The 24,515-nt window shown below is 45.0% G+C and overlaps 1 protein-coding gene across 1 annotated transcript in view; it reads right to left on the reverse strand.

Annotated features, from left to right (window-relative positions):
• DNHD1 (dynein heavy chain domain 1) overlaps positions 1 to 24,515 on the reverse strand; it is a 70,023-nt gene that overhangs the window by 19,219 nt on the left and 26,289 nt on the right. Inside the window, 13 exon segments of the mRNA XM_059392611.1 lie at positions 7,222 to 7,510; positions 7,751 to 7,943; positions 8,130 to 8,307; positions 8,513 to 11,399; positions 11,502 to 11,599; positions 11,918 to 12,043; positions 13,406 to 13,613; positions 14,111 to 14,205; positions 14,626 to 14,818; positions 14,915 to 15,042; positions 19,798 to 20,112; positions 20,115 to 20,289; positions 20,771 to 20,928. Of these exon segments, the coding sequence (XP_059248594.1) occupies positions 7,222 to 7,510; positions 7,751 to 7,943; positions 8,130 to 8,307; positions 8,513 to 11,399; positions 11,502 to 11,599; positions 11,918 to 12,043; positions 13,406 to 13,613; positions 14,111 to 14,205; positions 14,626 to 14,818; positions 14,915 to 15,042; positions 19,798 to 20,112; positions 20,115 to 20,289; positions 20,771 to 20,928 (5,043 nt within the window).

Here is a 24,515-nt window from a genome sequence, read left to right on the forward strand (position 1 = left end):
AGAGCTTGAAATACAGGGAATCATATGGTATGTAGTTTGCCAGGTCTGGCTTCTCTCACTCAGCATGATTCTGGGCTTCACCCATGTTTTGTGTGCATTGGTGTGTTTCATTTTACTGGAGTGGTAGCATTCCATTATAAAAATACCAGAATTGTAGGTCCGCTACAATACTGATGGGCATTTAGGTTGTTTCCAGGTTTTGACGATACAAATTAATACTGCTACATACATGTGCTATTGGCCACTCACAAATCTTTCCTTTTTTTAAACCATTTTTTAAAAATGGAGTTTGTTTTCTTACTGAGCTGTAAGAGCTTTTTTATGTATTCTGAGCACAAGTCCTTTTTCAGATATGTGTGTCATATTTCTGTCTATGGCCCATTTTTTCATTTTCTTAAGAATGTCTTTTAAAGGACATAGGTTTTTAATTTTCCTAAGATCTAATTTTTGTGTCATATTTACGAAATCATTGCATCTAACCACGGTCACACAGATTTTTCTCTTAACATTTTTTGGTAAAGTTTTGTAGTTTTAGCTTTCACATTTAGATCTTTAATTGATTTATAATTAATTTTTGTGTATGTCATGGAGTAGGATTTAAGGTACCCTTTTATCTGCACACAGATATGTAGTTGTTTCAACTCTATTCATTGAAAGGACTACCCGACTACCCTTTCCCCTGTTGAATTATCTTGGCACAATTGTTGAAAACCAACTGACCACATATGATCATATATCAGATTCTCTGGGTTTTTTTTCCATTAGTTTATCTGTATCTATGTCCTTATACCAATACCCTACTCTCTTGATTACTATAGCTGTATAGTAAGCCATGAAATAACTAGTATAAGCCCTTCCACTTTATTCTTATTTTCCAAAGTAATTTTGGCTCTTCTAGGCCTTTTGCATTTCCATAAGTCTCAGAATGAGTTTATCAATCCTGTCACTTAAAAAAAAAAAAAGAAGAAGAAGAAGAAGAAGGCTGCTCAGACATAGATTAATCTGGGGAGAATGAGCACCTTAATGATACTGACTCCTCTGACCCATGAACCTGGTATATCTCTCCATTAATTTAAGTTTCATTTATCTCAGCAATATTTAGTAATTTTTAGTGTATATTTCTAACTAAGTTTATTCCTAAATATTTTAAGCTTCCAGATGATATTTTAACTATACTTAAAATTTTTGTTTGTTACTAGGATATAGAAATACTAATGATATCAATAGATTGTATCCTATGACCCTGCTAGATTATTTTTTTAAGATTTTATTTAATTGAGAGAAAATAAGCAAGAGAGAGAGCACACAATGGAGTGGAAGGGCAGAGGGAGAAGGAGAAGCAGACTCCCCACTGAGCAGGGAGCTTGATGCCAGGGCTGGGACCCAGGACGCTAGGACCATGACCTGAGCCAAAGGCAGATACTTAACTTAATAGACTGAGCCACCCAGGTGCCCTGACCCACCAAATTAAATTCACTTATTTATTCTAGTAGTTTTGTAGGGTTCACTTTTGTTGTTGTTGTTGTTGTAGATTCCTTATGATTCTCTAGGTAGAAAATCATGTTGTACATCAGTAGAGACAGTATTACTTTGTCTTTCCAATTTTAAGGCTTTTATTTCTTATTGCACTGGTGTGGGTCTCTGGTGCAATAGTGAATAGAATCAGTGAAAGTGGACATTGTTGCCTTGTGACTGATCTTTGAAAGTATTTGATATTTCACCCATTGATTATGTACTTACCTATAGGGATTTTTTTTTAAGATTTTATTTTTTTATTTATTTGACGGAGAGAGATCACAAGTAGGCAGAGAGGGAGGCAGAGAGAGAGGAGGAAGCAGGCTCCCTGCTGAGCAGAGAGCCCAATGCGGGTCTCGATCCCAGGACCCCAGGGGATCATGACCCTAGCCAAAGGTAGAGGCTTTAACCCACTGAGCCACCCAAGTGCCCCCTTACCTATAGGTTTTAATAGATGCTCTTCATCAAACTGTGAAATTTCCCTTCTAGTCCTAGTTTGCTGAATGTTACCATGAATAGTGTTGAATTTTACCAAGTGCTTTCTCCTTATCTACTGTGATGATCTTACGCTATTCATCATTCTGTTAATGTCATGAATTACACTGATTTTTGAAAGTTGAGTCAACTTTGCATTCTGGGGATATACCGTGTAAGCTACATACCACAGATTTTGATAACATTTTGCTTTCATTATTCAGTTCAAAATATTTCCTAATTTATCTTGTGGTTTCTTAGATGCATGAGTTATTTAGAAGTGTTACTTTATTTTATTTATTTTTTTAGAGAGTGTGAGAGCAGAGGGTGGGGAGGGGCAGAGGAAGAGGTAGAGAGAATCATAAGCAGGCTCCACTCCGGGCATGGAGCCTGACATGGTGTTCAATCTCATGACCCTGAGATCATGAGCTGAGCTGAAATCCAGAACCAGACACTTAGCTATCACACATAGGCACCCCTAGAAGTGTGTTAATTTCAAAGAATTTGGGAATTTTCTAGGTATTTGTTATTAATGAGTTTTATTGTTGTAGTTAGAGAAAATATTCTATAAATTTTAATCCTTTGAAATTTGTTGAGACTTATTTTGTAGCCCAGCATATCATCTGTCTTAGAGAATGTTACTCGTACACTTGGAAAGAAAATGCATTTTGCATTTAATGGGTATGATGTTCTATAAATGTACATATAGTTGATAGTGTTATGTAGATCTACTTCCTTATTTCCTCTCTTCTGCTCTATCAATTATTGAAAGGAGTGTTAAATCTCCTACTATGATTTTTGTACCTGCTATTTCTCTCAGTTCTATCCATTTTTTTAAAATATATTTTGAAGGTGTTTCAGGTGCATATACATTTAGGACTTTGATATCTTTTTGATTAATTAAATCTTTTAATTAGGGGATGTCCAGTTCTCTATCTCTGGTAATATCCTTTATCTTGAAGGACTTTTTGGAGTGCTTAGGACTTTACATTTAATGTTACTATTCATGTGTTTGGTTTTGGGTTTTTTTTTTAAGATTTTATTTATTTGACACAGAGAGAGAGATCACAAGTAGGTAGAGAAGCAGGCAGAGACAGGGGGAAGCAGGCTCTCTGCCAAGCAGAGAGTCCGATGCGGGGCTCGATCCCAGGGCCCTGAGTTCATGACCTGAGCCAAAGGCAGAAGCTTAACCCATTGAGCCATGAAGGCGCCCCATATGTTTGTTTTAAAGTCCATCATACTGTCATTTTTCTTCTAATTTTCCCTTTTATTTTTAACTTCTCTACTGCTCATTTCCTCCTTCCTCTTACATAACTTAAGTATTTTTTATATTTAAAATATTATGTATTTTAAATTATACTCTTTGCTATTATTATTTAGTGATTTTTTCTATGGTAATATTATGCCTCCTTAATGTGTTGATACTTTTAAGTAATATCATGCCACTTAATACTCCATACCTGACCTTTCCCACTTCCTATTTCACATTGAACAAATGTAAGACTCTTACAGTAGTATAATTTTTACTCATTGCTCCATACCCTATCCTTTTACTAGTGTTCCAATTTATTTTCTACCTCTCCATACATTATCAACTCCATCTATAACTATTATTACTTAAATTTCACATATGAGTAAAATAATATGCTATTGTCTTTCTCTGATGTATTTCACTTAGCCCAATACATTCTAGCTCCATCTACATCATTGCAAATGAGAGATGAACATACGGGAAGGTGGGGGAGAGGGAAGCAAACCATAAGAGACAGAGAACAAACTGAGAGTTGATGGAGAGAGGAGGGTGGGGGGTAGGCTAGATGGGTGATGGGTATTGAGGGCACTTGTGTTGAGCACTAGGTGTTGTATGTAAGTATGAATAATGAATTCTACTCCCGAAGCCAATATTGCACTGTATGTTAACTAACTACAGTTTAAAAATTTGAAAAAAATACAAATATTATTACTTTTCTTTTTAAACTCTTAACTGTATTTTAAGGAAATTAAAAGATGAAAAAGATAGTTATTTATATGCACCCACATATTTACCATTTCTTGCACTCTTCATTCTTTTCTGTAGACCTGAGTTTCCATATGACACTATTTCCCTTCTGCCTAAAGAACATCTATTAGGCTTTTTTTTTTTTTTTAAGAGAGAGTGAGGGGGCAGGGAGCTGGGGTAGGAGGTGGGCAGGCAGTTCAGAGGGAGAGGGATAGAGAAAGAATCTTAAGCAGGATTCCCACCCAGCACGGAGGCTGTTGCAGGCTTTGATCTTACATGACCCTGAAATCATGACCTGAGCTGAAATCAAGAGTTGGCCACTTAACCAACTGAGCCACCCAGGTGTCCCTTTTAGCATTTCTTACAGAGCAATTGTAGCAACAGTAAATATTCCCAGCTTTCATGCATCTGCAATACTTTCATTTCATCTGCTTTCAAGAAGGGTATCCTTACTGTATAGAGAATTCTAAGATGACAGGTTCCCCTGCCCCCACCTTTTAGTCCTTGAAATGTGTTGTTCCACTATCCCCTGGATTCTGTTGTTTCTGATGGGAAGTTAACCATCACTCTTAATACTATTTATCTATACATAACATGTTTTTATCTTTTTTCTGACCACTTTCAAGGTTTTTCTTTCTTTGATTTTCTGCTATATGACTATGATGTGCCTAGGTGTGGTTTTCTTCTTCTTATTTTACTTGGGCGGTAACTGAGCTTTATATTTGAAAAGTTAATATTTCCCAAGAAATTTGGGGAAATTTTGGCCATTATTTCCTCATAGGTATTTTTTCCTGCCCTATTCTCTCTCCTTCTGGACCTCCAGTTATGTGTGTGTGTGTGTGTGTGTGTGTGTGTGTGTGCGTGTGTGTGTGTATGAAGCTCTATTTTTTTTAAAGATTTTATTTATTTATTTGACAGAGAGAGAGAAAGACAGCCAGAGCAGGAACAGAAGCAGGGGGAGTGGGAGAGGAAGAAGCAGGCTTCCCCGCCAAGCAGGGAGCCTGATGTAGGGCTTGATCCCATGACCCTGGGATCATGACCTGAACTGAAGGCAGATGCTTAAAGACTGAATCACCGAGGCGCCCCTGCCTGAAGCTCTATTCATAGTCAATATATTTCTGTTCCTCAGAACAGTCAGGATTCACTGACTCTTTCTTTTGCTATCTCCAATCTGCTATTAAACCATGCAGTGAATTTTTCATTTCAGTTGCTGTATTTTCTTCCTCTAAAATTTCTGTTTAGTTATTTTTAGTAGTTTCCATTTCTTTGCAGAGATTACTTATGTGTTTGTCCATTTGAGTCATATTTTCCATTAACTACCTGAGGATTCTTATAATAGCCATAATAACTGCTGTAGATATTTGCTAGATTTAACTTCTAGACTATTTTAAGGTCAATTTTTAATTGACTGTTTTTTTTCTAGATGATGGGTCACATTTTTTTGTTTTATTGTACATTTATTAATTTTTTATATTATACTAGATGTTTCAGTGGCTGTCACCCTGGGATATCTTTTACACTGCCAACTGTAATATACTTCACTCCACAACATTGTTTGCAATTGTTTTCAACCTTCCTGTTGAAATCTCTTCTCAGTTGCTATTCACAGATTTGAATTTACTCTTTCTATTTTCCTCTGACAATTTGATTATTTGTGCAAATTCACCTAAAGGCCCAAATAATATAGTTGTAGAAAATTACATGTTTTAGTGTTACACAGACTTAAATTTTAATCTTGGTCCTGACACTTAACTGGCTTGAGTGTCTTAGGCAAATTATAAAATCTTTTAGTTTCATCATCTTTAAAATGCCCATAATATATCTCTTCTTTTTTAAAGAATGTATTTATTCATTTGAGAGAGAGGCAGAGACAGAGAGAGCACAAGAAGGCGGAGCGGCAGATGGAGAGGGAAAAGCAGACTCCTCACTTGATCAGGGAGCTCCAAGGGGGCTGGATCCCAGGACCTAGAGATCAGGACCTTTCCTGAAGGCCAACATTTAACCATTTGAGCCACCCACATTCCCCTCAAAATCTCCATCTTAATAGGCTTTTATAGACACTAAAGATGACATAGATAAAACACATAGTCCTCAATAAATTATACACCACCTGATTCAAGTATTCTATGTCCTATATTCAGGTCTAACTGGACAATCCAGCTAATGCTTTAGACCACTGACTTCCCTGACTCCAATTCTGCCCATTTCCATGGCCATATTCAAACCTGTCATCATCTAGGGGCACACCACTTTAGAAACTTTAAACTTCAATATTGCTAACTTTTATCACAATTTCCCCTTTCCTTTCTAATCTTTGCTTGTACCAACTCTTACTGAGCACTTACTTACTACTGAGTCTATCAAAATGAGTAAGACAAATCTGAATCTCTCTTCTCATGAAGCTCAGAATAAGCATAAATAAGTAAACATATAATCATAAAACTATGGTTGTCACAGATTTTTTACGGAACACGAGATGAGTGTCTAACCTAGCCTGGAGGCTCAGGTTTCCTAGAGAGCACACTGACTGAGATTATCTGTAAAGAATAAGGACTTAGCCAGATACATACAGGGAAGGCAGAAAGGACAGCAATCCCAGAGGCTAGCGGAAGCTTGATTTATTGAATGCCTGTACATAGCTGACTCTAGTTGGAGTACAGCGTGTGAGAGCTTAGAGAAGAAAGCCTCACTGCAAGAAGCCTTGCAAAAGCATTCACCAGTGTTTCAGGTAATGACTATCTGAACCAGGGAAGATGGAATGGAAATAAGTGGAAAGATTTGAGAGATATGTAGAATGCCAAATTGAGAGACAATGTGAATGGATTTTGGTAAGGGGGAGATGTCAATGAGATTCCTGGCTTGAGTGACTGGAAGGATGGTTGTACTAGTTAATAGAGGACAAAAACAGGTTTTAGGGGTAAGATGATGAGTTGAATCTGAAGAGCCAATGGGACAACAAGGTAGAGATACACAGTAAGTAGTTGGATAAACAGGTCTAGTGCTTAGAAGAACATCCTGGACTGGGGTAAGTATTTAGCAGCCAAACACAGAGATGGTGGATAAGGTCATGGGAGGGTTATGATTGTTCAGGAAGCATACGTAGAAGATACTAAGAATGGATTGCTGAGATTTGGTCTGTAGGTGTCTAACTGGGAGTCAGTAAATATTGTTAGGGACTTTACAGCCTCAAGAGAACACAAGGACTCCTTCCTTCCCTCTACCCAGCTCCTTACCAGAAGCAGCCAGGTGTAGATCCTCCAGCAGGAAGAGGAGGGAGCCTTTAGAATCCAGGTGGTGCCCAGGCCACGGGGCAGCCTGTGCTTGGCCCTGGACCCCTCGACTCAGCAGCAGGCGTAGGTGGATGGGAGTGAAGGCAGGGTGGATGGGGCTGCACACATAGGGATGATGTGGCTCCACGAGCACCTCCACAAAGGTGGACTTCCCGGTCGCCGCCTCTCCAGCCAGCAGCACTGGGTGTCCTTCTGACAGAAGCAGGTCCACCACATACAAGAGCCGTTCAGTCTGTGGCACAGAAGCAGGACTTACTGGGGCAGCACCAGTTTAGGATAGTAATTTAGCTGAAAGCAAAGTCTAGGGGTCTCATCTTAGAGCTGTACTTGCAGAACACTTCATATATTCTTGTGATTGTGAAAACATATCAAAGAACAGGAACAGGTAGACCTTAGCTGGGCCTAGAACATGGACTCCTCCAGGATATCTCCTTGAACCCCAACCCCAACTGCTGCCCCACTGTCTTCACACCTGTGGAGAAGGGCTGAAGGCTCCCAGAGTTCCCCTGATGCGGCTCCCCAGGTAATGGCCAGTGAAGGGGACCAATGTCCCATTATCAGGACACACATGTAGGTCAAACACCAAGGCTGAAGGCGGTGGCTCAGGATAGTTGGAGAGGCAGCTAATAGAACCCCTCAAGAAGGTATCAAAGAGGGGCCAGAGCCTGTTCAGTTGGATGTATGGGCAAAAGTGTCAGATAGTTACAACAGTTCCATTTGTGATGCACTCACAAATTCCACTCTCCCCTCCGCCCCCACTGACAGTGATGTCACCTGAGTTTTTAACTTCCATGCGCCAGTCCATCTCAGCCCTCTGCATCACCCACTCCCAATCCCGCTCCTGAAGATACCTGGAGGGCAGGTGGGCTCCAAAGCCCCAGATCAATGCAAAAAGAAAGCTGCTGACAGCCAGCAAATGTTTCTTGCGCTGATTAGGTGCATCATCATTATCAACCTGGGACGGGTTCAGAGAGCTGCTTTTTGAGGACTTGAAGCTTTGGGCCACAGGATCGCTAAAGCTGAGGTCTTCTGCAAAGGTCACCATGGCCAGAAGAGGAGCCCAGGCAGGAAAAAGGTTGTGGGGGAGAGAGTAGAGACTGGCTCTGTCACTGTCCACTTTTGGTCCCCTGACCCAAGCCCACCAAAAAACCCATGTGCCAGGCACCAGCTATATGCCAGCTGTCCTCAAGGCCCCTTATGTCCGAGCCATCCCTTCCCTTTCCCTTCCCTTCACCTGAGATGTGTGCCTTCTCCCCCTCATCTATCCTCAGGTGGGGGTCAAGCAGACAACGCAAGATACGGGCCAGACTGGTGACTTCAGCCACACCTGGACAAAGAGCCCGCTGCCCGTGAACATGCAGCAGAGAGCTGGCACCCTGGCAGGTGAGGAATTGGAACGTTGCTGGCACCAGCACTTCGGCCAGGTGGTTGAGCTCAGCGACCGTGTGAAGATGCAGGTGGTACTCGTGCGGCAGGGCTGCCATCAGAACGCTAAGCATCCCCTGCCATGTCTGCTCCCCACCACACCAGACCAGGGCACATTGACTCACCACTGTGGGGGACATGCCTGTTGCATCTCCCACCTCCATCAGGAGAAAAGTACCTGGGGGTCGTGCTATCTGCTGACCACTGGGGAGGCTGAGCTGGGGGGCATCTTTCAGGAGGCAAGTGATGGGGTCCAGCCAAGAGGCATTGGCTACCCCATCACATACTATCCAGTGCTGGATCCCCACTGATTCCTGTGGTGGCCCCCTCAGGCCCACAGTCTTATACATGCTGGCTGCACGCAGCAGCCTAGGGAAGACACCATGGTGCCAGCAGGGGCCCTCTAGCCATCCCAGGAACTCCTGGGGGCTGAGGACATTGGGATATAGGTGCGTGACTTCCACCGGCTGGCAGCCCTGGGTTGAGGCATCCTCCCTGGCCGCCAGCTGATTCTGGATCTTAAATAAGCTGTGCCAGCAAGTGGTCTTGCCACTGCCTGCGGGGCCCAGGAGTATAATACCCAAAGCCCGGCCCAGAGCCTGGCTCAGCTGCTCTAGGGACCCCAAAATATCAGGGCTGGGATGAATGCCTATCTGCAGCAATTCCTCCACCAGCAATGGCTTCCTTGGCGTGTATGCCTCAGGCTCTGCCAGCACCTGCCTGGCATTAGGGAAAAGCCCACAGAGCAGCTCTTGGAGGTTGTGCAGGTGGAGACCACTGAGGGTGCTGAACAGTGGCGAGCGTAGCAGAGCACGCAGGAGGGCAGCCTCTTCGGTCACAGCCAGGCTGTGGGGCTGCTGGGACCTGGGCTCCTCCTTGGTCACATTTAAATTCTGTATCATGTCTTCCAGTATTTGCTGGAGCAGAGGCAAACGGCAGGGCAGGGGTGCCGACACCAGCTCAAGCTCTAGGGAGAAGAATTTAGATAAGCGGGAAGCCATGCGGGAGGCATCCCGCATCCCTGCACCTAGCAGGGTCAGCTCTGCCACTTGCTGAAGGTCAGGCAGTGTCAAGGCCACAGGCCGCAGAAGCAAGTGCAGGTTGGCAGGCACAGCAGGGCTCAGGGAACGCAGTGTCAGGAGAGAGCCGTAGCCAAGGCGTATGTATACGTGGTGTTTCTCAAAGAAGCCACTGCCGAGGAGCTGGGGTTGTGTGGGGTCAACAGTGCTGGGGCTTCGGGAGGCCGCCTGGTACAGTGGGGCATAGAGGTGGTGCAGTTCAGCCAGACGCTGGCCCAGGGCAGACAGCAAGCCAAGGGGCAGGCGCTGAGCCGCTTCCAACAGCAGCCAGGCACCACCCTGCAAGGCACCATTCAGGTAGTTGCTTAGGCTCTGGGCCTCTATCTGAGGCAGGCAAGGCATTGTCACCAGCTGGCGCCCCAGGGCCCGTGCTAGGCTCTTCACTGTGGTTGCCTTGCCTACTCCATCAGGGCCCAGTAGAGTCCCACAGGCCACCTCCTCCAAGGCCAGCAACAGTACCAGGGCTGGCCGCTCAGGCAGCAGGCTGGGCAGAGACCCCAATCTGGGACCCAGGTACTCATAATTGTACAGGAAGGACCGGCCAAGAACGTCTATCCAGCATGCAGCTGGCGACGGAGAAGTCACAGCAGATGCGATAGTCTTGAGACTCTGCAGGGGACTCTGGGGGATGACATGAGGTGAGCCCAGGTGATATTTGAGTTGGCGAGCCCAGTGGAAATCTGTCAGATCACTGACCTGGTGCTCCTGCAGCAGCTGTGCTATATCCCGGTGAGTCACTGCCATGGCCAGCAGGGCACTGAGCAGGCTGGCCTGGCGGACAGAGCCCAGGGGCTGCTCACCCTGGGAGGCCCTCTGGGCCCGTATAAAATTCACCAGTGCCTCAAGCTTGCACACATGCACGCGGACCATGGCAGGGGTCTTCCCCTCCAGCAGAGCCTCCTCCATCTCTGCCCGCCATACAACCTCCTCTGCCACCAGCACACACTGCCACGGGAAGGCCTGGACTATGTGTAGCCAGTGGTGGGCAAACAGCTGTGGGGCCAGCTGGCTTTCCTGGGGCAGCTGCTTAGAGGCCTCATCTAGCGATGGGCCCAGAGTGAGGCGGGAAGCCACACAACCCTGCAACTTGTGTACCAGGGCCCGACGCAGGCACTTCTCCAGAGAGGCCAGCCACTTGGGGAGATCTGAATGCAGAGGAATGGACCTCGGCAGCTTCACCTCCTCGCCGCCTGCCCCTAGCACTGCCAGCGCCTCCACCCAAGTCAATGCGTTTGGGCTTGCCTCCCGGTCATCCACCTTTTCATCAAGTGGGCTGGACGTGAAGCTCACAGCGTGCACATGAGGAAAGCAGCGCCGTACCCATAGCTGGGCCTCGCAGGACTCCAGGGGGGCAGCCAGCAGGGCCACCAGCTCGCTGTCGCTGAGGAAGAAGAGGCGGGGGAAATGAGCGCACACCCGATAGAGCACACTCTTCAGGGCCATAATGATGCCCTCCAGCTCCACGGAGCCTGCCTGAAGCAGCTGTTGCAGCTGCTGGCCTTGGAAATGAGGGCTCCGCTTGACACTGGGCACGATAAGTGACAGAACCCAGGGGTCATCTACAGAGATCTGCATCAGGGTCCGATACTGATCGTCTGTGGCCTTGAACCGGGAGTTCTGCGGTGAGAGGAGATAGAAGTGAGGGAAGCTCTCCCTCCCCGCCTGAGCCCCATGACAACACAGTAGCCCTTGTCCACCTGCCTCACCCTTCTTCCCTACCAGGTCAGGACTAGGAAACTCGATCTTCATCTCATGCAGAACTTTATTCAGAAAAATCCACTGCTGCTGGAAAGTCACCCACACCTCCAGCAAGGCACCTGTGTGAGCAGTGAGAGGAACACTGGAGGGAGACTGGGGTTTTAGCTTCTGCTAGGGGGTCCAGCTGGTCCTGACCTCTCAGGGTGCCCCACCCCAAAATACTCAGCAGGACCCAGGGACCTTGTTTGGAAGACAGCAAACTTTCACTGTGAATAAGATTTCAACTGGTCACTTCAGCCCAAGAAGTGGCTCTGGAGGGGATCCTCACTTTGTCCTTCTGATCTTGCCCCCACTCAACCCCCACCTCTTAACCCCATCCCTCCAGGCTAACCCACCTCAGGTCCTACCCATTCATCCAGCTAGAGGTCTGCACTCACTCAGGCTATGCATGATGGTCACCCACTCCAAAGCTGCTTTGTTTAAGTCTCCCGATTTTTGGATGGCCAGGATCTTGAACAATACCTGAAGACTTTCCTGGATAGAATCCTGCAGGCTGCCATAATCTAAGGAAGAGTGCGTTCCAGCTGAGCTGAGCTGGCAGTTGATGGCGCAAGGGCAGAAATGACTAGTACCCAAATAACACTGACACTCAAGCTATTCTCTAGAAGACCCAAACATGTTTTCTTCCACTAGTTGAGAATTATGCTCACCTAGAGTCAGAGTGTGTTTACAAGCCTGTTCATGTGAGTTATAATCTAATTACAGAGTTTGATCTGATATTATGTTAACTACTTAAATATGGGTGGGGAAAGAGTTCCTGGTTCTATGGAAACTATGGAAAGCCTTCAGTAAAGGTGAGTTGATAAAGCATATTAAATTATGTATAGGTCAATTTTTAAAAATTGGAAATTGTAATAAAAATCTAGAAAAATTCTGTACTCCAGCAACTTCATAAACGTCTTCACATCACTGCTCAACTTTACAGAAGTTGAGAGCAGAAATGGTGGACAGTGCATTAATGTGGGAAAGGCAGTGAGGAGCTTCTATCAGTTGACTGCAAATCAAAGTAAAGCTCTTGTCCTTCAGCCAAGGACATTTATTTAATAAATAAATGTATATTTATATGTTTAAAGCTAAAGTAAAAATCTTAAGCCATATATACACATCATTTTTTATGATCTTCCTATTTAACTGACTGAATTTGCCAGTTGGGGTTCAAGTGGGTTGGATAAGAGAATTTCTCTTCTACTGGCAATTCCCTAACTATGTATGCCATCTCGGTGCCTGTATATATGTTGTTCCCTCTGCCCAGGATGCCCTTTTCTTCCTGTAAGTTTGGCAAACTTCTAATCCTTCAGGAGTCAGCATGTGGCCTTTGTCTATGGGAAGAGAAGATTCCTCTGACTCTCTTCAGTCCTTTAAAATCTGTCCTCTTTCTGAGATTTGACTGCCCTCAGTTAGATTCTCCACCATGCAGTCATCTCTATTCTATTGTCCTCTCTCACTGGACTGGGAGCTCCTGAGGGACAGCACTTCCGTCTGTGAATCTCCACGTCTCATGTTTGGCTCAGAGAAAACAGATAAGGGTAAATGAGGGGAGCAAAAGCTCAGACAGCAGGATGCCATCTAGAGGAAAGAGCACTGGAAAATGGAGAGATATCATCACTGTGAGGGATTTCTTAGTACACCCAGAAAGGGAAGGACTTTTGCTAAAAAAGCAGCATGGGCAGGAGGAGGGAGCTCCCAAGATTAAGACTTAATAAGAGTGACGTGAAAGACACTGTCTCAGGACAGACTGGTATATCCTGTCCAGTAAGGATGAGACCCTGGCTGGAGAACCTAGATCCCACAGGGCTTGGTGGACCTGGTGGACGAAAATGGCCCCTGGCAGGGGGCTATCACCCAGCAGCAAACCCTGGTCTCACCTGAAAGGATGAAGGTGCCACTGTCCTTTCCCACCACTTCCCACTGGGGGCTGCGGACCATTTGCTTCTTGGGGCGCTCCCCGCCTGGGGGCTCATAGGGCACGTGCAGGATGAAGTTGATGAGTCGCAGCTGGCGTGCCTCCCAGACCCGCTGTAGCCGCCGTAGGGTATCTTGTGCATGGATTCGTTCGTTTTCACACTGCCAGATCTGGAACAGCTGGGTCTCAGGAACCAGCACTGGGTGATGCCTCAGGGGAGAACCTTGAAGCTGGGACTCAAGGGCCAGGGCTCAGGGGAGTGGAAGTGTCAGAGATGGAGAGTAGGATCATTTGGCTTCAGATAAGCCATCTGTAGCATAGTTTGACCCAAAGCTGCTGCCTTGAAACCCACTCTTTTCCAAGGTTTCAGCGGAGGACAGTACCTTAATCAGCTCATGTTGGAAAAGGGCAGGTGTTGGGGGACATCTGCTATCCTGTGTGCCTACAACTTTGGGAGCGGGGCATCTCTCAGTCAGAGTCTGAAACCACCCATCAGATCCCCACACCCTCCAGGCAGGATAGCAAACTCAGCTTCCCACCTTCCCAACCACAAGCCAAAATCTACGGCCCCCTGTTGCAAGGGGTTGCTAGAACTTAACTGGATCTATTACAGTTTAGCAAATAGGTCCTGGGTTTGGACCAACTCCCTTTCTCTGGAGGGCCCCACCTGATTGATTCGATCTGCAAAATCCAGCAGTGGACAAGTGAGCAGCTGACCCAGTGTTAGGAGTTCCATGTTGCAGAGACTGTCTAACCCTAAGGCTGGAGGTAGAGGAGACAAGTTAGAGCAACACGTGGTATATGGAAGAGTCTGGCCCATATCCCAGAGTCTCAGATCGGCAACCCTGAGCCCAGCCCAGGCCAGCTCCCCAACAGAAGATCTGAAATTACAACATAGAGCCAAGAACTCAGAATGTAGGGTTCAGAGCACAACACAGAGCACAGAGCTAAGATTCGAGCCTGAGTCTAGCCCAAGGCAGCAGAGAGGACCCACAAGATGGTGCAGGAGGCTAGAAATATTGGTCCCTGTGGGAGCAAGGCAGGGAGCAACCCAGGGAGGAAAGGTGTTGCCCACAGGAGCAGCAGGGAACAAAGTTGTCACTTGTTCTAATCCCCAAGTCCTTTCCTCCCCACCACGACCCCACCCCACCTCCCCCAGCCCTGACTCTACCCAAAACACACCTTGTAGAAGGGCTTGGAAGTTCTGGAGCTGGAGGCTGCCCAGCTTGGTCAGTAATGGCAGGTAGCTACGGAACTCCTCTACCATGCGTATACAACACTGCAGGACTGGGCTGTGGAGCTCCAGGCTTGTACTCATGTGGGTTGCCTCCATCAGCCAGCCTTCTGTCTTCTCCTGGGCCATAGTCATGCTGAACTAGAGGGAGGAAGGTTCACTGTCAGCTGGAGACCCTTCCCCCACCTTCCCCCTGCAGCCTCTCCACTCAGGCAGGAGCTCTGAGAGCATTGGCACCTTGGCAAAAGCCATGCACTTCCATTCGCTGATGTTCTCGGAGATGACTCGGTACAGGTGCCAGATGCGCTGCTGCTGCACAATCGGACGGGTCCCGCAGACTGGCAAGGGCACAGGACTCTTGTCTCCTGTGGGATAGGGCAGGCTGAGGCCTAGGCTGGGGGCAGGGGTCATGGCGAGCAATGGTCAGTCAGGAGCCTGTAATGGCAGAAACAAGCATCTAAAAGTGCCAGGGCTGGGGTAGCCAAAGTTGTTCGGTACAATGCAGGTGGGGACCATCCATCCAAGGGACAGTGCTTCCTAGTTGCTGGGATGCACCAGACACGCTCCTTTCTGCTGAGGGCTTTTGATGGGCAGTTCATTCTTCTGGAACACTGTCCCCTCAGAGGACCATATATCTCACTCCCTCACCAATTCAAGTCCTTCCACATGTGGCCCGGGGAGCCCAAGCTGTTATGAACGGCTACCTACCCTCCCCGCCATTCCTGACACCTCTTACTTGCTCTCTTCTTTTTTCTGCGCAACTTCTCAGTTTCTAAAATACTCCACGATTTGGTTATATTTTACATTTATTATTTGTTATCTTTTTCTCCCGGCTACAGTGATGGGCTGTGAGGGCAGGAGGTTTGTTCTTTGTCCACTGATACACGGCAAGCCCTGTGCACAGTACAGGCACACAACAAGCAGCTGTTAGACAGAAGGACAAATCCAGTGAGATGCCTATGGTAAAGATCTAGCCCACAGAGAGGACCATGGAGGGTAAATGATGATGCTTCCAATTTTGTGTACTTCTGGTCATCCTTCCCTCCCTTCATATCTCATAATATCATGGTTTCGGCTAAGGTCATGATCTCATGGGTAGTGAGACAGAGCCCCACGTCAGCTCCATGCTCAGTGGGGAGTCTGCTTGGGGTTTCTCTCCCCCAGCCCCTCCCCACTATGCATGTGTATGCACATGCTGTCTCTCAAATAAATCTTTAAAAATAATAATAATTATCATTACAGTACTGGGATTGCAATTAAAAGGCATCAGACCAGGTTTAAGAATATTGCAGTAAAATTGTCATTCTCATTCATTCGAATTCCAGTTTACTTTCTTGAGTGAGAGAAAAAGTGATGAAATAAAGCTCAGAGGCTGGTAATCATGCATCTTTCATGTGTGAGCATCATCCGTCACGGAGAACATCAGAATATTGAAAGGCTTAGATCACTATCAGGCTATCAAAGCTCTCATCTGACCAAAAAAAAAAAAAAAAAAAAAAAAAAAAAAAGGTAGTAAATTTAAACTCTTCCAGTCATTCTCTGTCTGACTCAAAAGATCTGGCTACAGACTCATATAATCTTTGGTAGCAATTGCCTCAACATCAAATATTGGACAAATGAGGAACTTCTTCTGTAAGAAAGAACAGGCATTATATTTCCAGACATGCAAGAAGAGAAGGACAAACTTGAGTATTAACAGCAAATATCCTCTGACAGACATGTGCCGTGGTATCTATTCAGTGAATTCCACTGCATTTTAAAACTTTATCTGGGGGCGCCTGGGTGGCTCAGTGGGTTGAAACCTCTGCCTTTGGCTCAGGTCATGATCCCAGGGTCCTGGAATCGAGCCCCGCATTGGGCTTTCTGCCTTGCAGGGAGCCTGCTTCCTCTTCTCTCTCTGCCTGCCTCTCTGCCTACTTGTGATCTCTGTCTGACAAATAAATAAATAAAATCTTTTAAAAAAAATATCTAGAAGTGATTTCACTTTTTTATTTTTATTTTTATTTCTTTTCAGAGAGCAGGCACACAAGCAGAGATTGGGGTGGGGGAAGAAGGGGAGAATCTTAAGTAGCCTCTACTCTGAGGGCAGAGGCCAATGAGGGGGTCACTCTCAACAACCCTGAGATCACAACCCAAGCCAAAATCAAGAGTTGGACACTTAACGGACTGAGCTACCCAGACGCCCTGTGATTTCATCTTTAAAAGTTGCAGGCAAAAACTGTAACAAGAATATCTATATACCATTTCTAAAGATTCACCTTTTGTTGACATTTGACCCGTTTTCTTTATCATTTGTGTTTACATGCTCTGTGTGTATATGGACATATGTATACAAAAATACATAATTCTTTTCTGAACTATTTAAGGGTAAGTTACATATTTCATATTTCCTAAGAACAGGGATATTCTCTTACATAACTATAGTACAGAGATCAACTTCCTATCTTACATTGACAGAATTCCTTAGTCTACAGTCTGTGTTCCCATTTTGTCCGTTGACCTAAAACGTTCTATATAGCCCTTTTCCTCCCTCAAGTACAGCATCCAGCCCAGGATCAAGTACCTCATTTACTTGTCATGTCTCTTTAACTTCTCTTAACATTCCTCACAGGCTTAATCTTTTCTAACAGACATCTTTGAAGTACATTGACCCCCTTCTCCCCTTTTTGTTCACAAGAAGTTCATGTTGTCTTTGTATGGTTTTCGTGACTGAAGTTATTTATTTTCAGCTGGATTACTGAATAGGTATTGTGTCCTCTGGGTACCATGTCTGGAGGTCCATGATGTCTATCTGTCCCTCACTGGTGATGTTAATATTTGAACACATGGTCAAAATGTTGCCCAGTTTCTCCACTAAATAATTGCTAAGGTTTTTCCTCCCCTTCCTTGCAACTAATAAGTAGTCTCTGGAGGAGAATCTTTAAGACAATGTAAACGTTCTACTCCTCATCAAATTTGTCCCCAGATTTGACATCCCCTGATGATCCTTACCTGATCCAATATTTATCAGAATGTTTGCAAAATGATTATTTTTTTAAAGATTTTATTTATTTATTTGACAGACAGAGATCACAAGTAGGCAGAGAGGCAGGCAGAGAGAGAGAGAGAGAGAGAGAGAGAGAGGAGGAAGCAGGCTCCCCCGCTGAACAGAGAGCCCGATGCGGGGCTCAATTCCAGGACCCTGGGATCATGACCCAAGCCGAAGGCAGAGGCCTTAACCCACTGAGCCACCCAGGCGCCCTGCAAAATGATTATTTTTCCCCTCCAGATTTTCTCTAGTTGACTCCTGGCAAGTCCTCATTTCTCCTTCATTGACTTACTTATCTATTTATTATTACTGTGGATAATCAATTCCTATTTTTCCAATAGTTTACTTTGTACTTTGGTGCTCATATTGTCTCAGATTTGGCCAGTGGCATCCCTTCTGTGTCTTTGTGACATGTTCCTCCCTTATTATTAAAGGAATTTATTACTCTCTTACTTTCTGGATTTAAAAAATATCCTAGGCTCATCTTGTACCTACCCTGAGATAACCCTAAAATCATCCACTCTCTGAGGAGCCCGGGTAGGAAATTACCTTAGCAACCAATATCTACACATACACTTACATACATATACATGTGCACATAAGCATGCATACACACACAATATGTGTGCATATTTTAAAATGCAGTGGAATTTACAGAGAGAGGAAATTGATAAGACAAGCTCGTGATATTTCTCCAGAATTCAGAGTAAAGGGATGACTGATGATGAAGATAAAAGAAATGGAGAAGAGATTCAGAAAATCCAATATGTAAGTACGAATTCTGAAAGAAGACAAAGCAAATATATTAAGAGCCATTACCAAATAACCGATAAACAGATTACCTATCTGGAAAAAAAGTTGAATTGGTATCAAATTTGCCCACAATGCCAACTATCAGAAGGCAATGATGCAATAGCCTAAGTTCGGAGAAAAAAAATTTGTGACTTCAGAATTCAGTATTTAGCCAAGCTGTGATGTATGGACATTATGAAATCATTCTAGGCATAAAGAGCTTAGAAATTGGGGCACCTTCGTGGCTCAGTGGGTTAAGGCCTCTGCCTTCTGCTCAGGTCAGGATCCCAGGGTCCTGGAATCGAGTTCCACCTCGGGCTCTCTGCTCAGCGGGGAGCCTGCTTCCTCCTCTCTCTGCCTGCCTCTCTGCCTACGTGAGATCTCTGTATGTCAAATAAATAAATAAAATCTTTTTTAAAAAAAAGAAAAAAGAGCTTAGAAATTTTAACACCTCTAACTCCCTTCTTAGAAAAAATAAATGCTCAAAAAATATTACAGCCATTTAAGGAAAGAATGAAAATTATGAAAAGATGTGACATTTCTAAAAATGGTAGTAGTATGACAACACAGATGGAGGGTATAATGCTAAGGGAAATAAGTCAGACAGAGAAAGACAAATACCATATAATTTCACTTACATATGAAACAAACAAACAAAAAAACCTACAATGAATAAACAAACAAAAAGCAACAAGCAACTCAGAAGCAATGTGACCTTCCAGGGGATAAAAGTAACTGATAGAACTGACTGCACCTGAGAAAAGAAACTTGAGCCCACAAAGTTCTATATAAAGAAGGAGGGGACCAGCCTAGCTGCACCATTATACAGAGGGCTGAGACCAACAGTTCTGCCCTGGTCTCCTCCTATGAGTCAGGGAGACCCGCAGCAGCTGCCCCTCTACACCACATTGGCTGGAAGCTGTGCCTATGGCTTATCAAGACCTATCTTACCTAGGGCCTACAGCCTGAAACTGGGTTGAGTAGGTTAAGGACTAAAGGGTGGGCACCTTTGCATTTCTGCTGCACAGGCTTTCAGCCCTCTAACCCCATCACATTCTAATGGAACATTCACCTATTTGCCTTCCCTACCAGACCGTGAGGCCCCTGTCTCCCACCCTAAGCATGACCCTTGACATAGCCAGTGTAAGACGATTTTATCCTACAGTTTTCATTTAAAGAAGAGATTAAAAGGAAGCTATGTGATTCCCGAGACTTGCTTAGGGACACTCAGGACACAGGACCCTTATCTCAGCTGGAGGGTCTATCACAGGATGGGGGGAGGGGCAGGGATCCTCAGTACCAGTGAAGGTGGCATAGGCGTGGTGCAGCTCACTGAGGTGGCTGGCTGTGTTCTGGAACTGACGCTCCAAAGAGATGAGCTGGCGCTCAGTGCTCCTCTGTTCTTGCGTGGGGTCCATGAAGGGGCCAGATAGGGCCTTGTCAATCAGGCCTTCCAGCTCCACCAGGGCTGCGGCTATCAGCTGCTTCAGCTTGGGCACAATGGCGTGTCGCTTGCTGAGCAAGAACTCTGAGGCCTGGCTTTTCTCAAATTGAAATGCCTCCCACACATCCAGGAGCTGTGGGACAAGCAGAGCACAGTCAAGCAAAACAGGTGTGGGGGCGGGGGGCTGGGAGGCATGAGTGACCTCTGGAATTGCCTCCTCACCGAGATGTCCAGTGCCTCGTTCTCAGCGCTAAAGATGCTAAAGTGGTTCCGGATGAGTTCATGGAGTGACCGGATGTATTCCACTTGCTCCTCCAGCATGTTGTACTGCTCACTGGCCTCATTCAACTGCAGGGCCCACAGCATGAGACCAGCACCCCTACACCCCTGCAAACCAGCTTGGGCTCATCCCTATGAGGCAATCCCACCTGCTAGAGGCTCCAGACCCCAGAAGCCACCTTTTACCCAACTGGGATCAGGGGCACACTGGGGTCCGATCCCATCTGACCCAGGTCTCTGTGAAGACAGCACAGCTCCTCACCAAATCACGACCCTATTGACGGGGCAAGAGATCCCTAGATCTGACTGTCACAGAGAGAACAACTCTCTCTGAAAGCAGGACCATGGCTCTCATCATGCCACAGTCTCTCCCTGACTTAGGGTCATGAGAACAGGGTGAGAGTTAGTAAGGGCAGATCACATACGTGAGCATAGTTTAAAGGCATCAAGCCCCACTGGAGCTCACCAGGGAGCTGAAGAAGAGTATGCTGAGCATGTTAGCAAGATGGGCCCCCGGATAAGCTAGGAAGGAAAGATGGGAAGAGCCTACCTTCTGGGAGCATTGTGCAATGGTATGAATGTCTGAGTTGATGGTTTGGAAGACCTCCGTGAAATCCATGAGCTCTGTTATGAGTTGCTGACTGCGGGTCCAGCACTCATTCTGCACATGGGTAAGAACGTCCTTCCTGATGCTCTCCAACTTGGATTCTGAAGACAGGAGAGGGTTAGGTGTGAGGAGTATATGAAAGAGAAGGGGTGCTGGGGAATTGCTGTGGATCCAGAATGGGGAAGGAGTAAAGGGGAAGCCAGACAATGAATTGATTCCCTCACTCAGTGAGCATTTACTGGACTTGTGCCTAGTGTCCAGTCAGCTGCTATTCACTGGTGTGATCCACAGCTATCTGCAGCTACTAAAGGCTGTGCTGGGCACCAGGAAACCACAGTGAATGAGTGAGACAGAAACTGTTCCCACCCTCAGAAGTTCACAATATGCTTGCAGAGACAGACGAACACACAATCACTGACCAGTGTGATAAATGCTCTGCAAGTGCTCGGGAGCCCTGAGCCTGACATAGTGAAAGGAGAGGAGGCCTGAGGAGGCTAGGAAAGGCCTCCTCTGGGAGGAAATACCAGAGGGAATGTGTCAAGCAGCTAATGCTCCAAAGAGCAAAGCCACGTCGAGCAGATGAAATAGCACATACAAAGGCACAGAAATGACATGTTCATGAAGAGCAGAATGCCCTATTGGGATGAAAGTTGCTGTTTGGGGGGCCTTAGTGGTTTTGCTCTAGTAGAAGAGGTACCAAGAAGAATGTGTAGGGGCGCCTGGGTGGCTCAGTGGATTAAAGCCTCTGCCTTTGGCTCAGGTTGTGATCCCGGGGTGCTGGGATCGAGCCCCACATAGGGCTCTCTGCTCAGTGGGGAGCCTGCTTCCCCCCTCTCTCTGCCTACCTCTCTACCTACTTGTGATCTCTGTCTGTCAAATAAATAAATAAAATCTTAAAAGAAGAAGAAGAAGAAGAATGTGTAATCTGCCCTTTGTTTTTAAGGATTGAAAGAAAGGAGCTCTCCTGTGGATATGGGGCCAGAAGGTAATCTTAGAGGCTGCCTTTGGTGATAGGGACAACTCCACTGTTTCCAAGGTCAGGAATAACACCAGCATGAGGTCTCATCAAATCACTGACACCACCAAGATACCACTGATTATAAGAAACACCATTATTGAGTGCCTGGGTGGCTCAGTCAGTTAAGTGTCTGATTATTGATCTCATCTCAGGTCTTGAACTCAGGATCATGAGTTCAAGCCCCACGCTGGGCAAGGAGCCTACTTACAAAAAAAGAAAAAGAAAATAAAAGGAATAAAGAAATATGAAAAGATAGGTGCCTGGGTGGCTCTGTGGTTTAAGCCTCAGGTCATGATCTCAAGGTCCTGGGCTCGAGCCCCACATCGGGCTCTCTGCCCATCAGGGAGCCTGTTTTTCCCTCTCTTTCTGCCTGCCTCTTTATCTACTTGTGCTGTCTCTGTCAAATAAATAAATAAAATCTTTTAAAGAATATGAAAAGCAGTATACCATAAAATGCAGCAAAGAATGCTTGTTTACTGCAAACCATATACAGAATCAACTACTTTGCCCGTATTAATCCTTTTAATCCTCACAGAACCCCTTTAAGGTAGATAACATTATTGTCCCTGTTTTACAGATATGCAAACTGAGCCTTAGAGGGGTTCAACAACATTATCAACATGACACATTGGCAACAAATGTACAGGACCAGATGGCTTCACAGGCAAATTCTACCCAAAATTTAAAGAAGAGTTAATACCTATTCTCTTCAGAAGTATTTTAAAAAATAGAAAAGGAAGGAAAACTGCATTCATTCTATGCAGCCAGCATTACTTTGACAGGAAAGCCATATAAAGACAGCACTAAAAAAGGGAACTGCAGACAATATCCCTGATGAACAGAGATGTAAAAATTCTCAGTAACATTCTAGCAAACAGAATGCAACAGTACATTAAAAGAATCATTCACCAGATTCAAGTGGGATTTGTTCCTGGGCTGCAAGGATGGTTCAATATTTGCAAATCGATCCATGTGATGCATCACATTAAGAAAGCATAAGAATCATGACCCTTTCCGCAGATGCAGAAAAAGCATTTGACAAAGTACAACAACCATTCATGATAAAAACCCTCAACAAAGCAGGTTTAGAGGGAACATACTTCAGCACAATAAGGGCCAGATACGAAAACCCACCACTCATGTCATCCTAAGTGGGGAAAAACTAAGAGCTTTCCACTACAGTCAGAAATAAGACAGGGATGTCCACGCTCACCATTTTTATTCAGGATAGTATTGGAGGGGCGCCTGGGTGGCTCAGGTGGTTAAGCACCTGCCTTTGGCTCAGGACATGACCCCAGCGTCCTGGGATCGAACCCCGTGTTGGGCTCTCTGCTCAAAGTCTGCTTCTCCCTTTGCCTTCTCCCCACCCCCTCCTCAAGTTTTCTCTCTCAAATGAATAAATAAAATCTTAAAAAAAGAAGAAGATAGTATAAAGGAAGTCCTAGCCACAGCAATTAGACGACAAAGAAATAAAAGGCGTCTGGATCAGCAAAGAAGTTAAATGTTCATCATTTGCAGGTGACATGACACTGTATATAGAAAACCTGAAAGACCACTAAAAAACTGCTAGAAAATAAACAAATTCAGTGAAGGTGCAGGATACAAAATAAACGTGCAGAAATCTGTTGCATTTCTCTACACCAATGATCAAACAGCAGAAAGAGAAATTAAAGAATGAATCCCATTTACAACTGCACTGAGAATAAAAAGACACGTAGGAATAGATTTAACCTAAAATGTGAAAGACCTATACTCTGAAAACTACAAAACGCTGATGAAAGAAACTGAAAAGGGCACAAAGAAATGGAAAGATATCCCATGCTCATGGATTGGAAGAACAAATATTGTTAAAATGTCTATACTACCCAAAGCAATCTACACATTTAATGCAATTCCTATCAAAATACCAGTAGCATTTTTCCACAGAGTTAAAACAAACAATCCTAAAATGTGTGTGGAATCACAAAAGGTCCTGAATAGCCAAAACAATCTTGAAAAATAAACAAAAAGCTGGAGGCATCACAATTCTGGACTTGAGGTTATATTACAAAGCTGTAGTGATCAAAACAGTATGGTACTGGCACAAAAATAGATACAAACTCACAATTACATGATCAATTAATCTTCAACAAAGCCAGAAAGAATATCCAATGGGGAAAAGGCCGTCTCTTCAAAAAGTGGTGCTGGGAAAACTGGACAGCTACATGCAAAAGAATGAAACTGGACCACTTTCTTATACCATACACAAAAATAAATTCAAAACAGATTAAAGACCTAAATGTAAGAACTGAAACCATAAAAATCCCAGGACCCTGGGATCATGACCTGAGCCGAAGGCAGACACTTAACTGACTGAGCCACCCGGTTGCCCAAGAAACAACAAGTCTTGCAAGGCTGTGGAGAAAGAGGAACCTCTTGCATTGTTGGTAGGAATGTAGCCTGGGTACAGCCACTCTGGAAAACAGTATAGAGATTCCTCAAAAAGTTAAAAATAGAACTACCCTACGATCTAGCAATTGCACTACTAGGTATTTAACCATATAATACAAAAATACTAATTCAATGGATACATGCACCCAGATGTTTACAGCAGCATTATCTATAATAGCCAAATTACGGAAACAGCCCAGGTATCCCATCGACTGACCAATGGATAAAGATGGTGTGGTA

This window comes from Mustela nigripes, chromosome 1, assembly GCF_022355385.1.
Source record: "Mustela nigripes isolate SB6536 chromosome 1, MUSNIG.SB6536, whole genome shotgun sequence".
NCBI classification, from domain to species: domain Eukaryota; kingdom Metazoa; phylum Chordata; class Mammalia; order Carnivora; family Mustelidae; genus Mustela; species Mustela nigripes.